The sequence below is a fragment of the Zingiber officinale genome, chromosome 4B (assembly GCF_018446385.1).
Source record: "Zingiber officinale cultivar Zhangliang chromosome 4B, Zo_v1.1, whole genome shotgun sequence".
NCBI classification, from domain to species: Eukaryota; Viridiplantae; Streptophyta; class Magnoliopsida; order Zingiberales; family Zingiberaceae; genus Zingiber; species Zingiber officinale.
Genome location: NC_055993.1, coordinates 26,356,392 through 26,370,858, shown reverse-complemented (window position 1 = coordinate 26,370,858; position 14,467 = coordinate 26,356,392). Strand labels below are relative to the sequence as shown.

At 45.8% G+C, this 14,467-nt stretch overlaps 1 protein-coding gene across 1 annotated transcript; it reads right to left on the bottom strand.

Annotated features, from left to right (window-relative positions):
* Positions 1–9,300: 9,300 nt before the first annotated feature.
* Positions 9,301–11,270, bottom strand: LOC121978166 (pectinesterase-like). Its single transcript, XM_042530542.1, has 2 exons — positions 10,403–11,270; positions 9,301–9,992 (listed from the first exon to the last, which is right to left on the bottom strand). Exons 1-2 carry the CDS (start codon positions 11,268–11,270, stop codon positions 9,301–9,303), a joined length of 1,560 nt encoding a protein of 519 aa, XP_042386476.1.
* Positions 11,271–14,467: the final 3,197 nt, after the last annotated feature.

The following is a 14,467-nucleotide window of genomic DNA, read 5'->3' as shown; positions in this document are numbered from 1 at the left end:
AAAAGTCCAAGTATGGAGACTTGGCACGGAAAATTCCAAGCAGGGAGCTTGGCACGGGAAAAGTCCAAGCAGGGACCTTGGCACGGGGAAAAGTCCAAGTATGGAAGCTTGGCATGGGAGGTCGGAGAGGGCTCGGTAGCTCGTTCTCCGGACTAGGTCAGAGAGGGCTCGGTAGCTCGTTCTCTGAACTGGATGGAGTCGGAGAGGGCTCTGCTTTCTCAGACCGGACGAAGTCGGTTAGGGCTCGGCACTGCTCTCCTGACTAGGTCGAGAGGGCCCGGCTAGCCTTCTCCGACCGACGAAGTTGGAGAAGGCTCGCAACTCGCTCTCCGCACTATGTCGAGAGGGCTCGTAGTTCGTCTCCGACCCGACGTGGAAGTCGGAGAGGCGAGCTTGTTCTCCGCACTAGGTCCGAGAGGGCCCTGGCTCGCTCGACCAGAAGGCGTTAGGGTTTAAGGCTAGGAAGCTCTAAAATCAACAGACGCATTGGATCGGTCCGATCAGAAAGCTTTTGGATCGGTCCGCCGACCGATCCAAAGACTTCTACCGTGCCAGTATCAAGCTGGATCGATCCCGTGATCGATCGGTCTGGTGACCGATCAGTAAGAAGGCGATATGATTCAGACCTATAGGCTGATCGGTCTGTGGACCAATCCACCTATAGGCTGATCGGTCCACAGACCGATCAGGGATGGCAACCAACTCTCTGTGAGAGTTGGGATCAGTCTGGGGACCGATCAGCGTAGGGCCTGATCGGTCCCCTGACCGATCAGGGTGGAGCCTGATCGGTCCAGCTCTAGCCGTTGAGTCACAACGGCTAGATTTCTGCTTCTTCTTTGTCTTCTTCGCAGGTTCATATAAGAAGGCCACTACAGGGAAGCTGACTACTCTTCTTGCTCCTGCGATCTGAGCTTTGTTGAGCTCTCCACTGCTAAAGCTTCGTGTGAGCTTCACTCGGCTGGACTCCAACTGATCAGTTGCTACGGTGGTTTGCATCCGTGAAGTTGCTGCTTCATCACCAGTCGACAAGAAGGCAAGCAAACTAGTGTTTTTACATTCATATTATTCTTGGCTTCTTGCTGTATTTCTTGTACGCTGATCTTGCTGTTGCAAGAGAGATTGTGGCGAGGTTTCTCCACCCAGAAGGAGTTTTTATTAGCCGATTTTCCGGGGTCTCATCTGTTAGGATCGATGATCGCGGCTAGAGAGGGGGGTGTGAATAGCCGACCCCAAATCGCGTTCGTTTCTTTCTACAAACTAGGGTTAGCGCAGCGGAAATAAAAACAAGAAACGAAGACAAGAAATCAAACCTCAATATGCGTCGATGTAACGAGGTTCGGAGATGAAAGTCCTACTCCTCGGCGTGTCCGTAAGGTGGACGAAGCCTATCAATCCGTCGGTGGATGAGTCCCCGGAGAACCGGCTAATATATACTCCTTGTGGGTGGAGAAATCTCGCCACAATAACTCTTGCAACAGCAAGATAGAAGTACACAAAATACAAAGAAGCACAAGACAATATGAATGTAAAACAAACACGCTTGCCTTCTCGTCGACTGGTTGAAGCAGCAACTTCACGAGACGCCTACAACAGCAGGAACCCAGTCGAAGAAGCTCACACGAAGCTTCGGAACTCAGCAAAGCTCAAGAGCACACCAGCAGCTCAGTAGAAAGAAGAGGAAGAAGAGAGAGGAAGCAGTAGAGGCTCGATCTCCTTTTATAACCTGCAGAAGACAGCGAAGAAGACTAGCTGTGTCGCAACGGCTAGACTGACCGATCAGCTCCACCGATCGTCCAGAGCCTCTCGATCGGTCATGGGGACCGATCAGGGCCGATCGGTCCCGCATCGATCAAGTACACTTCACGAGAGTTGCCCAACTCTTCGATCGTTCCTCGACGGTCCGTGGACCGATCAGATGTGGATCGTCCACGCCGATCCTCCTTTCTCTTTGCTTCTATTCGCTCGATCGGTGCACCGATCAAGAACCTCGAAGCCATCGATCGTTATCCGATCGGTCACCGCATCGATCGATACCAACAGATCTCCGATCGATCCATCGATCGATCCGAGCTTGATTTTGCCCAAACCAAGTTCCAAGTCTTCCAAACCAATATCCGGTCAACCTTGACCTATTGGTATCTCATGCTTAGCATCCGGTCACTCCCTTGACCTGCTAAGACTCCCACCAAGTGTCCGGTCAATCCTTTGACCCACTTGGACTTTTCTTCGTGTCAAGTATCCGGCCACCCTTGACCTACTTGACCTTCTCAACACCGATGTCCGATCACCCTTGATCCATCCGGATTTTCCCTTGCCCCTTCACTCACTGGACTTTCACCTAGCTTCACTCACTAGGGTTTTCACCGCTTCACTCACAGGATTTCCAATGCCCGGCTTCACTCACCAGGACTTTCCAACTGCCTGGCTTCACTCACCAGGACTTTCCCACTGCCTGGCTTCACTCAACAGGACTTCCACTTTCACCTAGCTTCACTCACTAGGATTTTCACCTGGCTTCACTCACCATGATTTCCCGACTGTCTGGCTCCACTCACCAGGACTTTCCGAACTGCCTGGTTTCACTTACCAGGACTTTCCGAACTGCCTGGTTTCACTTACCAGGACTTTCCGAACTGCCTAACATCCCAGTTATGACTTCCCAGTCAAGTATCTTGTCAACCTTGACCTACTTGACTCTTCTTCATTCAACCTGATCAGACCCTAATCAGTATCTCTCCGCATGGACAACTGCACCTGTATTGTCCATGTCTACACGTCTTTCTGTATTGTCAAACATCGAAACCATGACCAAGGTTTACTCTTGGTCAACTAGGTCAACCTTGACCTATTGGAAATTGCACCAACAATCTCCCCCTTTTTGATGTTTGACAATACCTTTAAGTTAGGCTAATCCAATAGCCTCAACTTTCCTCATGCCACTAGGTAATGAAACATAAGTTACAACCTTACATTCTCCTTCTAAGAAGGCAACCTCCTTCTTAGATAATGAAGGCCTAACTTAAACCCTTCATTCTCCCCTATTGGCACACATCAACAAACTCTCCCCCTGAAGAGTAAGTTATCGTTGTTCACAACTTCACTCGTCGTGATCAACAAACTCTCCCACTAACTCCAATGTTCTTCCTTGAACATTCTCTAGACATTCTTCCCCTTTTTGACACACATCAAAAGGAGTGAATCAAGGTAAAGAGTTTCTTCCTAATGAAAGTCTCATACCTTTCATTGAAACTCTTAATTTCCCCCTTGATACTAAGTTCACCAATCAACTTAGTGATAATCCCATATCACTCATCCTCAAAAATTTCGACGAGAAAAAAACTCCCCCTAAAAGTCAACTCCTCCTTGACTGATAGGTAACACTCCCCCTAAAGGTCAACTCCCCCTTGACCATTGCACCAACAATGTTTTGGAGAGTTTCAAACCTTTAGAAATCCAAAACACCAACTCCCAGCTGAAATTTCAGACAAAACAATCGAAAATCAGCAAGTTGGAACGCGCTGATCGGTCACCAGACCGATCAGCCTTCACTGGATCGGTCCCCAGACCGATCCACATTCTCCTGGATCGGTCCTAGTGACCGATCCACACAGACCTGGACCGATCAGGGAACCTCCTGATCGGTCCACGACCTCTGATTCTGATTTTTGAAATTTTTCTTCTCCCGAAATTCAGAAACCTCTAGAAAATCACAGAAAATTCAAAAAATTATGAAATTTTTAGGATACATTCCTCATAACATATACTATCATGGAAAAATAGTTTTCTATGAAAATAAGTTCCATTTTCAAATTTTGATACAAAGTTCGAAAAGTTTTGAAATAGCTCAAAGTTTCAAAAACTTCGTATCAATTTGATCAATGATGAATGCTATCACTAGAAAAGCTTCATCAAGGTTTTTCAAATCAATTTTGAAATGATTTTAAACCCTTTAATCTAGGACCACAATCTTAGGGCTAAATGTACATGACTTGTACATAAGCTTTCCCTATGATCCCCAATTAGAATCAGGCTCATCTAGGTACAAGAACTATGCACCTTGATCCTAACTCACGATCCTAATATCTCACACACATCTAAGATATATCAAACACATCCAAGTCAATTTTGATGTGAGATATGGGTTTAGGTTATCTTAGGCTAAGGTCTCATGCATTTTCTAAACATCAATTTGATCTCCATATCAAATTGTGTTTTTAACCTTAAATCAATTTCATTGATAATAAATGCAAGAAATGATGACATGGCATAAAATGATATCATACATAATAACATGTGCCAATGTCATGATGTCATGGCATAAAGTATGAAACTTAAATAAAACATGACATATAAATAACCTAAGCATTATCATGACATTTTAAATGATCATAAAATAAATATGATGTCATGACATGGCATATGACAAACAATATATGGCAAATAGCACATAAAGGTATAGAAAATACCTAATTCTAGCCTTAGTTGCCATTTTTGATAATTTTGACCATTTTGCCATAATTTCTATATTCCTAAGTGTAATAGACCTAAAATCATATCCTCAAGACTTTTAGATCACTATGTGCCAACTAGATTGATTCTAGAAAATTTCTCAAATGTGGTTGGCACATTCTAATCACCTTAGGAATAATATTCACTTTCATTTTCAAGGCTTGATTGCACCTTGAAAATTCCTAAAGTGCCACCTTTTGCCATGATTAGGTTAACTACCTATTCAAGTAAGGTTGGCACACCCTAACTCATCTAGCGTGATGAAATCACGCTCCTAGGAACCCAATACCTATTGGAGCTCATTGAGTTCACTAAGTATTCACTAGGGATGACTTCCCTAGCAACCCTTCTAATGACCCTCCTAGACTTTGAAGCCTTGGTCATTTGGGACTCATCAAGATCAACTCTAGGGGTGACTCCCCTTGTGACCTTGGTGATGGTCTCCCTAGCCCTAGATTTTGTTCCATAATCGAATGGAACATTATGATAAGTGGGCTTGACCACTTGGGACTTAGGTTTGTGACCCAAACCTCTCTTGTCCTTGGACATTGGTTTTTGACCCTTAAACCCTAGAGATGACTTCTCCAAGTTCTTAAGAGCCTTTTCCAAAGTATCAAGTCTTGACCTCAAGACTTGATTCTCCTTCTCTAATACCTCAATTTTTAATTTTTCATTTTTCTTTGAGGTATTCCTAGGCATGTGTCTAGTTGTTTTGGGGTTTCTACCTAGATTTTCCTTATCCTTAGATGAACTAATCCTAGGGTTGGTATTTCTAGTGTTATCCTTATCTAGGCTCACATGTTTGGCACCTAAGCATGTGTATCGATTTCTATAATTAACATGCTTATCATTCTTGACAATAGCAATAAGGCTACTAGCATGCATCCTACTAGAATTGCAAGAATGTGCCTTAGAGATTACCTTAGGGTTTGCCCTAGCTCCCCCTATACATGTGCTCGATCTCTTGTCCTTGTGAGATTGCCTCCCTCTCGGACATTGGCTCCGATAATGTCCCCTTCGCTTGCATTGGAAGCACACCATGTGCTCCTTGCCCTTGCGTGTTGGGACTCCGGCTTCCTTGACCTTTGGCGCCGGTAGAGTCTTTCTAACCCTCTTTGGACATTTACTCTTGTAATGTCCAAATTCCCTACACTCAAAGCATAATATATGCAATTTACTAGAACTTAAATTGCTTGAGTTACCTAGGGTTGAGGTGGGATGAACGCTCTCTCCTTCATCCCTTCCGGAGGTAGAAGCTTCTTCTTCTTGCTCCGAACTTGAAGAAGAACTCTCCTCCTCTTCTTCTTTAGATGTTGAGTGGCCCTCAACTTCTAAATCCTCTCCTCCATGATGTGAGCTACTTGGCTCACTTGACTCCTCTTCATGGCTTGAAGTGGAGTTCCCCTCATGGAACTTAGCCAAGTTGTTCCACAACTCCTTGGCATTGTTGTATCCACCTATCCTACACAAAACATCATTAGGTAAAGAAAATTCAAAAATCTTCAATACCTCATCGTTGACTAGGGATTGGTGGACTTGTTCCTTGGTCCACTCCTTATTCTCTAGGGTTTCTCCTTTCTTGTCCGTCGGAGGCTTGAAACCTAATTGGACACAACTCCAATTTTCAATGTTAGTCATAAGGAAATACTTCATCCTTACCTTCCAATACACGAAGTCGTCGCGATCGTAGAAGGGTGGAATGGTGATGTCTTCTCCGAGTTGATCCATCTCTAGCTTGTGCTCCCTCGGGTGTTAATCCGGCGAAGAGCGACCTGGCTCTGATACCACTTGTTAGGATCGATGATCGCGGCTAGAGAGGGGGGGTGTGAATAGTCGACCCCAAATCGCGTTCGTTTCTTTCTACAAACTAGGGTTAGCGCAGCGGAAATAAAAACAAGAAACGAAGACAAGAAATCAAACCTCAATACGCGTCGATGTAACGAGGTTCGGAGATGAAACTCCTACTCCTCGGCGTGTCCGTAAGGTGGACGAAGCCTATCAATCCGTCGGTGGATGAGTCCCCGGAGAACCGGCTAATATATACTCCTTGTGGGTGGAGAAACCTCGCCACAATAACTCTTGCAACAGCAAGATAGAAGTACACAAAATACAAAGAAGCACAAGACAATATGAATGTAAAACAAACACGCTTGCCTTCTCGTCGACTGGTTGAAGCAGCAACTTCACGAGACGCCTACAACAGCAGGAACCCAGTCGAAGAAGCTCACACGAAGCTTCGGAACTCAGCAAAGCTCAAGAGCACACCAGCAGCTCAGTAGAAAGAAGAGGAAGAAGAGAGAGGAAGCAGTAGAGGCTCGATCTCCTTTTATAACCTGCAGAAGACAGCGAAGAAGACTAGCCGTTGTGTCGCAACGGCTAGGACCTGGACCGATCAGGCTCCACCCTGATCGGTCCAGAGCCTCTCTGATCGGTCATGGGGACCGATCAGGCCCTATGCTGATCGGTCCCCGCAGATCAGACACTTCGCAGAGTTGCCCAACTCTCGATCGTCTCTGATCGGTCATGGACCGATCGAGGTAAGGATCGGTCCACGGACCGATCCTCCTTTCTCTTGCCTTCTCGCTTTCGATCGGTCCCGCACCGATCAAGAACCTCGATAAGCCATCGATCGTTATCGATCGGTCACCGACGATCGATACTCAACAGATCATTGGATCGATCCACTGATCGATCGGAGCTTGGTTTTGCCCAAACCAAGTTCCAAGTCTTCTAAACCAATATCCGGTCAACCTTGACCTATTGGTATCTCATGCTTAGCATCTGGTCACTCCCTTGACCTGCTAAGACTCCCCACCAAGTGTCCGATCCTTTGACCCACTTGGACTTTCTCTTCGTGTCAAGTATCCGGTCACTCCCTTGACCTACTTGACCTTCTCAACACCGGATGTCCGATCACCCTTGATCCATCTGGATTTTCCCTTGCCCGGCTTCACTCACCGGGACTTTCACCTAGCTTCACTCACTAGGTTTTCACCTGGCTTCACTCACCAGGATTTCAATGCCTGGCTTCACTCACCAGGACTTTCCAACTGCCTGGCTTCACTCACCGGGACTTTCCCACTGCCTGGCTCTCACCAGGACTTCCACTTTCACCTAGCTTCACTCACTAGGATTTTCACCGCTTCACTCACCATGATTTCAGTATCGGCTCCCTCACCAGGGGTTTGAGTTACCAGGACTTTCCGAACTGCCTGGTTTCACTTACCAGGACTTTTCGAACTGCCTAACATCCCAGTTAGGACTTCCCAGTCAAGTATCTGGTCAACCTTGACCTACTTGACTCTTCTTCATTCAACCTGATCAGACCCTGATCAGTATCTCTCCGCATGGACAACTGCACCTGCATTGTCCATGTCTACACGTCTTTCTGTATTGTCAAACATCGAAACCATGACCAAGGTTTACTCTTGGTCAACTAGGTCAACCTTGACCTATTGGAAATTGCACCAACATCATCCATCGACGGATTGATAGGATTCGTCCACCTTACGGACACGCCGAGGAGTAGGAGTATCATCTCCGAACTTCGTTATATCGTCGCGTTTGAGGTTTGATATTCTCCTATTTCGTTTCTATCTTTTATTTTCGCTGCGCTAACTCAAATTGTAGGAAGAAACGTGCATTTGGGGTCCCCCCTCTAGCCGCTATCCGAAGGTCCTAACTCTCATGATCTCCCGACAACTTGGATCACAGCATGATCAATTGTTCGCGCCTCTACGGTATCCACAAGAACAAGCCTTGTCTTCGATTGTCTAACAAACAAAGCAAGATGGAGATCAAAACACCTAAGGTTGTGCTAGCAACCTCAACTAGGAGTTTCGGCCAAGAAGAGGGAAGGAGGAAGAAGAAGATCAAGGAGACCTTTCACCTTCTCAAGTGATGAAAATCTTATGAAAATATCATCCAAATGATATTTATAGTCATCCCATGGAATACTAAGAGTCTCCGCCCTTTTATCTTCTAATCCAATGGCTCAAAATCAACCATTCAATCCAATGGTTGAATTTTGACAATTCAACTTCCTTGGTGAACTCAAGTTCACCCAATGAGTCTAATCCATTGATTCCCATGCAATTCGACTCAATCCAACAATTGGATTTATTTGAGTCTAACTCAATGAGTCCAATTCGTATTACACTTAATCCAATGAGTGGGCAATATTCCTCTCCTCTCATTGCAAGACACGATCTTTGCCCAGGACCTAACGTATATAGTTGCTGCTCTATCTTTGCCCAGGACACGATTCCTGTGCAAGCAGTGCCCAACATGACACAAGGGGTCAATGACGATTATTTTAAAATGTCATCTTAACTTAAGATATATAATGATATTAATAAATGCCATTATAATAATTTATAAAAATAATGCCGCTAAATTCATTTAAAATATATATATAACCTGAATTTAATATTTATATATCATCATAATTCATCTATCATTTAGAATAAAAAATTATAAAATTTAAAGTGCTAATAAGTGTCGTTATAATTATAAAATGTGCCATTAAAAGCGATATTAAATTTTTAAAATTAATCAATTTTAATAAGTGTTTTTTGTAAGGACATTTTTTAATTAAGTTAACTCACCGACTCACTTAAATAGGACCCACGTGATTAGAGGGAGGGTTTGCAATAATGAATTGCGCAATGATAAACATACGATGACTCATGACTCGAAGATAGAACAAAGTAAAAAATTTTAATTTTTTACCTAGAAACACAATTTATTCCAGTTCACCCCTTTATTTATATAGCACAATGTATAATTAATTTATAGGCCTGACGTGTAAGGAACGCCGGTGGATGGTATCCACGAGTCGCCGGATAAGAAGCTTCCGACGGTGAATTTTTCAGCTTCAGACGAGTTATTGATCACGTGATAACCACTCCAATTCACCCTCCTACTCGTGCCGGCGACGGTGCCAGTGTTCATGAACTCCCCGTAGTACAACGTGCTCGGCGGGGAGCTGCCATTCCACTCCAACCACCCCGCCGGGTCGATCAAGTCCTCCAGCTTCGTCTTCATCACCACCGTCCTCGAATACTCCCTCCACGGTCGGCCGAGGTACGTCTTGAACGACCCCTGCACCGGCGCGAGGTCGGATGCTGCAGCCACGACGGAGTTGTGGATCGATATGCCGGTGGCCTCGTTCGAGCTGCTCCTGCCCTGAGCTGTCACAACGTTCGCTTGGCCGTTCATAGGCCGCCTCACGTAGAGGTTGCAGTTTTGGAAGACAACAGCGGCGTTGCCAAAGATGAAGTCGATGGTTCCGTAGACGTCGCAGTTTCGGTAGAACTGTCTTTGGGAGTGGACGTACAGGGTGTCCTGGTAACCCTTGAAGCTGCATTTGTAGAAGACGGAGTGGTCGGACTTGGATAGGAGCGCCACCGCCTGCCCCTTTTCTGGCCCGGCCGTGTTTTCGAACGTCATGTCGCGGGCGATGAATCCATTGCCTGATACGTCTGATCAATGTACATTGAAGTACAAACATTAAACGGATCCTAACCAATTTGAAGAAATATTAATTAAATAGATCAATAATACGTAGGTCCTAGAAATTATTGATACATCGAGTAAAATGAAATCAAATAGTTTTAGAAATTATTGATTAATTAGAAGTTAGCAAAGGGAAAATCTATTTCTTGTATGATTGTTTAATTTTGCAATTAATTAAACTAGTACTTTATATCGCTTGTAAAAAAATACAACTAACTGTTAGTTAGTTGATGTAAACATTTTATATATATATATATATATATATATATATATATATATATATATATATATATATATATATATATATATATATTCTCATATTAATTAATTTCTTACCAAGTAAATTAAATCAATTGATTATTTATTTAAAACTAACCGAAGGTGGCCGATCGGAAGGTGCGGTAGCCGTCTTTAACGCTCCTGTTCCCCGTCACCACAGTAGCATCTATCCCGTCGCCGGTCATCATTAAATTCTCCATCGAGTTAGGAATCTCCACGTACTCTTCGTAGACGCCGGCCTTCACGTGAATGACGAACCTCGCCGTGCTTCCTCCCCTCGCCTTGGCCGCAGCCGCCACGGCTTCGACAATGGATTTGTAGTCGCCGGAGCCATCCTTCGCGACCACGAGATTCGATTTCACGTCCGACGCCGCCAGTAGCTTCTGGTCGGCCGCCGCCACCCACTCCGGGAACAATAACCCCAAACGGCGGCGCCGTTTATGCTGCCTGCCGGCGGCAATCAGCATCGCGTTGTTAACGGCGAGCAAGTTACTGATCGACTCTGTTAGCTCGCCGTCGTCTATCACCGGCGCCGTCAAACCGAGCTCGAGGAAGCCATCGCGGCACGTGCGGTGGTTCGTCATGGCGGCGCTGAGCCACGTCTGTGCGTCATGACCCGGGCGAACCAGCGACCGGTTCACGAGGCCGACCGTATCAGCCAGCAGCTCGACGCAGTCAGTCCAGGCCCGTCTCCTCGGCTCGTCGAACTGGTTCGGGTTCCTCTCCCCGGCCCGCTGGTGGGCGAGGACGGCCCTCTCGAGGGTGGCCCGGTGGAGGAGATCACGGAATTCATTCCAAGTCAGCGACGACGACTGCTCAAAGACCGAGTCGGACCGATTGACCATGGAGCTGCACACGTCAGGGTAGGGGGTGCGGGAACAATATGACACCATCGGCTCGCCGTAGCAGTGTTCTAGCCGTAGCAGCAGCAGGAGGAGGAGGAAAGCTAACAAAAAATTCGCCATGGATGCAGAATTCGCAGAAACTTTCTTGATGAATTGAAGAATAAGTAATTAAACGTACGGCTGCATGCATGCTCTTCGTTTATATAAGGTTCAGGTTCAGGTTCAGGTTCAATTCGTTTGTGATCAATATATTATGAAATTGGATAAGTGTAAATCATTACAAAATTTATATTAATTGTCATATATATTTATATTTCGACGATCTCATTCCTTGTATAATTTATTTGTGCTTATCGGTCAATTTCATTAATAACATGATCAATATATAATTATTTGATTGGATAAGTGTAAATCAATAAAAAAAATATATATTGATATTTTATTTGATTTAATTGTCATATTTACATTATCTCCATTCCTTGTAAATATATATATTCAATTTATTTGTGCTTATCTCATATAGAACAAATCGTGCTAATATAATTAAGGAAGGTAACTTCATTACTAGACAGTACTTTACTTAATTAATATTATTATTCTGTAGATCGTAATTGATTAGGCTTGACTCACTCATCTTATCGGACTTGGCATGAGCAACTTGGCCTAACTAGGCTTTGGTCATGACCGATTGATTTGATTGGTTAGGATTGATTATGACATTTAATTTGTTTGAAATTATCAAGTTAATTAATATATAAGGGTTGAGCATGCATGGCCTATATATGTTACGCTATTGATGGCTCAGTATATATCGATCGTTTGAGGTCGGTCCATGGAGTTCAAATAAGTACGTACGTTAATATATATAGAGTGGAAGCCTTGAGTCTCTCTTGCAAAATTGATGGCCCAGTGTGACTGCGTGCCTGGAAGTAAAAAAGATCATCGACGTGCCGAGCAAGAGCAAAGAAGTAGTGAAAGAGGGGAGCGGACCAGGAAACCTCGCAAACTTCGCAGAGTATTACGAAGCCACATAAAATCTTTATGGAATTGGGAGTCAGTTGACCTAGGGGAATCTTAAAGTAGCGGCACACTCCAGATAAAAAATGATGTGGGGGTAGACGAAGGGCAGATATGAATTGTTCGGTGAAGAAAGTACAAGAACCAGGCGGAGGATCGAAGTACAGGTTCACACCAGTAGGGATGATGGGGCAAAAGCTAGTAGGGATTTCATAAGTGTACCGTAGGTCATCCTAATCCAACTCGGCGAAAGTCGAAGCGCCTGGGAAGTGCTCCGCAAATAAGGAGATCCAAGAAGAAGAGGCCATTGCAAGAGAGAACAAACGAAAAGAGGAGGCTTGGAAAAAAGGAAGGAGCGCGACGCAGTCTCGGAGAAAGTCAGTCGGCGACGGCGACGTTTGAGTGCTCCGTGGGGACTGCGAAGCATAATAGAATGGAGAGAGGAGGAAGATACTTATAGGTATGGCGGAGGAAGGATATTTTCGTAAGTTAACAATGGATGGTTGACACAGGGGCGGAGAAAGACAGGGAGCGCTCTGTGATGATCCTCGAGAATATAACCAGAGGGCATTATAAGAAAGGCAAGAGCTCGAGATACGAGGTGCCTCATAAGGTACGAAAGAAGAGGAAAGAGAAAAAGGAGGGAAAAAGGGGCACACTCAGTTCAGCCAACTTGTCGCCGAATAAGTGATTGCCTCGTAAGGACAAAGGTGTACGGAAGAGGCCATCAGAAAGAAAGGCGGAGCAGATCAGTGGGCTTCATGGACATGCGTCAAAGACAAAAAGTAAAATCTATCTCGTGCCGGGCCCGGTCTAAAAGCAACCATAGAAGGAAGAGCGACGCAGCAAAGCAAAGTAAACGAGGGCAAGCTGATTAGCAGAGATCAGCCAAAGCCCACGGACGACCTACTAAAAAGAGGAGCAAGTTAAGGATACATGAAGGGGAAGCGATACGATTATCCGGATATAAGGGAAGATAAGTGCAGTCATCTAAAGTTCAATACGACCACACGAATAAGTACAAGAAAGGAAGGTTCAGCATCAATGCATAAAAGACAAACATTACAACATGGTTCCGACTACACAACATCTGAAGAAGAGGAGGCAGGGTCACCGGGGGCCAGCGGAAGGAGCACGGGGTCGGCCAGCACTATGGGGAAGGACGCAGGATCAGCAGACGCTTCAGGAGCAGCAGCAGGAAGAGCCCGGGCAGAAATATCCATGGGAGCCTGATCGGCCGCAGGGGGAGGAGCCTCCAAGAGGAAAAGTCCATCATCCGCTTCAAAGGAAGGGAAAGTTTCCTGCGGCAATTCCCTGGCTAGGCGAGCTGTGTCCAGAAAGGTGGCAGGAGGTGCCGAGCGTAGAAAACCTTGCTCGAAGGCCTGTCTGACCCCACCAGCGGCCCCATGACACAGCAACAAGACCATCCAGCGTCCCAGCTTTTGGAGTAAAAAGGAAGAGCTGACATAGGCCAGTCTGTACGCCTTCAGCCGCTCTGATTCGCCAGCTCGGTACACTTCCAAACTGTTCTTGTTCTCGGCAACCTTGGCACGGGCCACGGATAAGTCGCTTAGGCCCTGAGTTGCTGCTTCCTGAGCCTTCAAGAGATCTGCTTGCAAAGACTGAAGAGTGGCTTGGCACGCTTCCCACTGAGTCCGCATGGTCGCCTCCCAATCAGTGGCAGCAAGGGCCAGAGCTTGGGCATCGGCCAAGCTCATCTGCAGAAGCTCCTGACTTTGCCGTAGCAATCTCAACTCTGCTGATCGGGAGAGCAGCTCTGCCTCTTTGTCCTTCAGCTTAGAAATTGTCGCCTGATGACGCTCCACTTTAGAAGCCAAGGAAGACTCACTTGTCTTTAAGGCCGCCTCCAACTTTTAAAGTTTATCGAAGGTGGCATGGGAAATGGCTTGGGCAGAGGCCGCAGATTCCCCGGCGGAAGCCACAGGAGGCTCTAGTTCCTGAAGGCGGGCCTTGAGCGCCGCATTCTCTTGTTGAAGCTCGGCCGCTTGTTGAACGACGCTCAAACTCGCGGAACAGGTCTGCAAATGATCGCAGGAAAGAAAAGGGGGTTATAGAAAGGCATGGACACCAAGAAGAAGAAGAAAAGGAGCTTACAGCTACCAAGGAACGAGCAATTTGATCAAACCCCTCCAAAGGGGAACTGCTCTCCCAGAATTGGCGATTGGCTGATTGTCAGGAGGTGGCCAAGTCCCCATAGAAATCGACCCTACCAAAGACAGAAGATAGGTCGGCAGCGGGTGCGTAGGCTGGGTCGGTCTCTGAGGGAAGCCTCCAGGAAG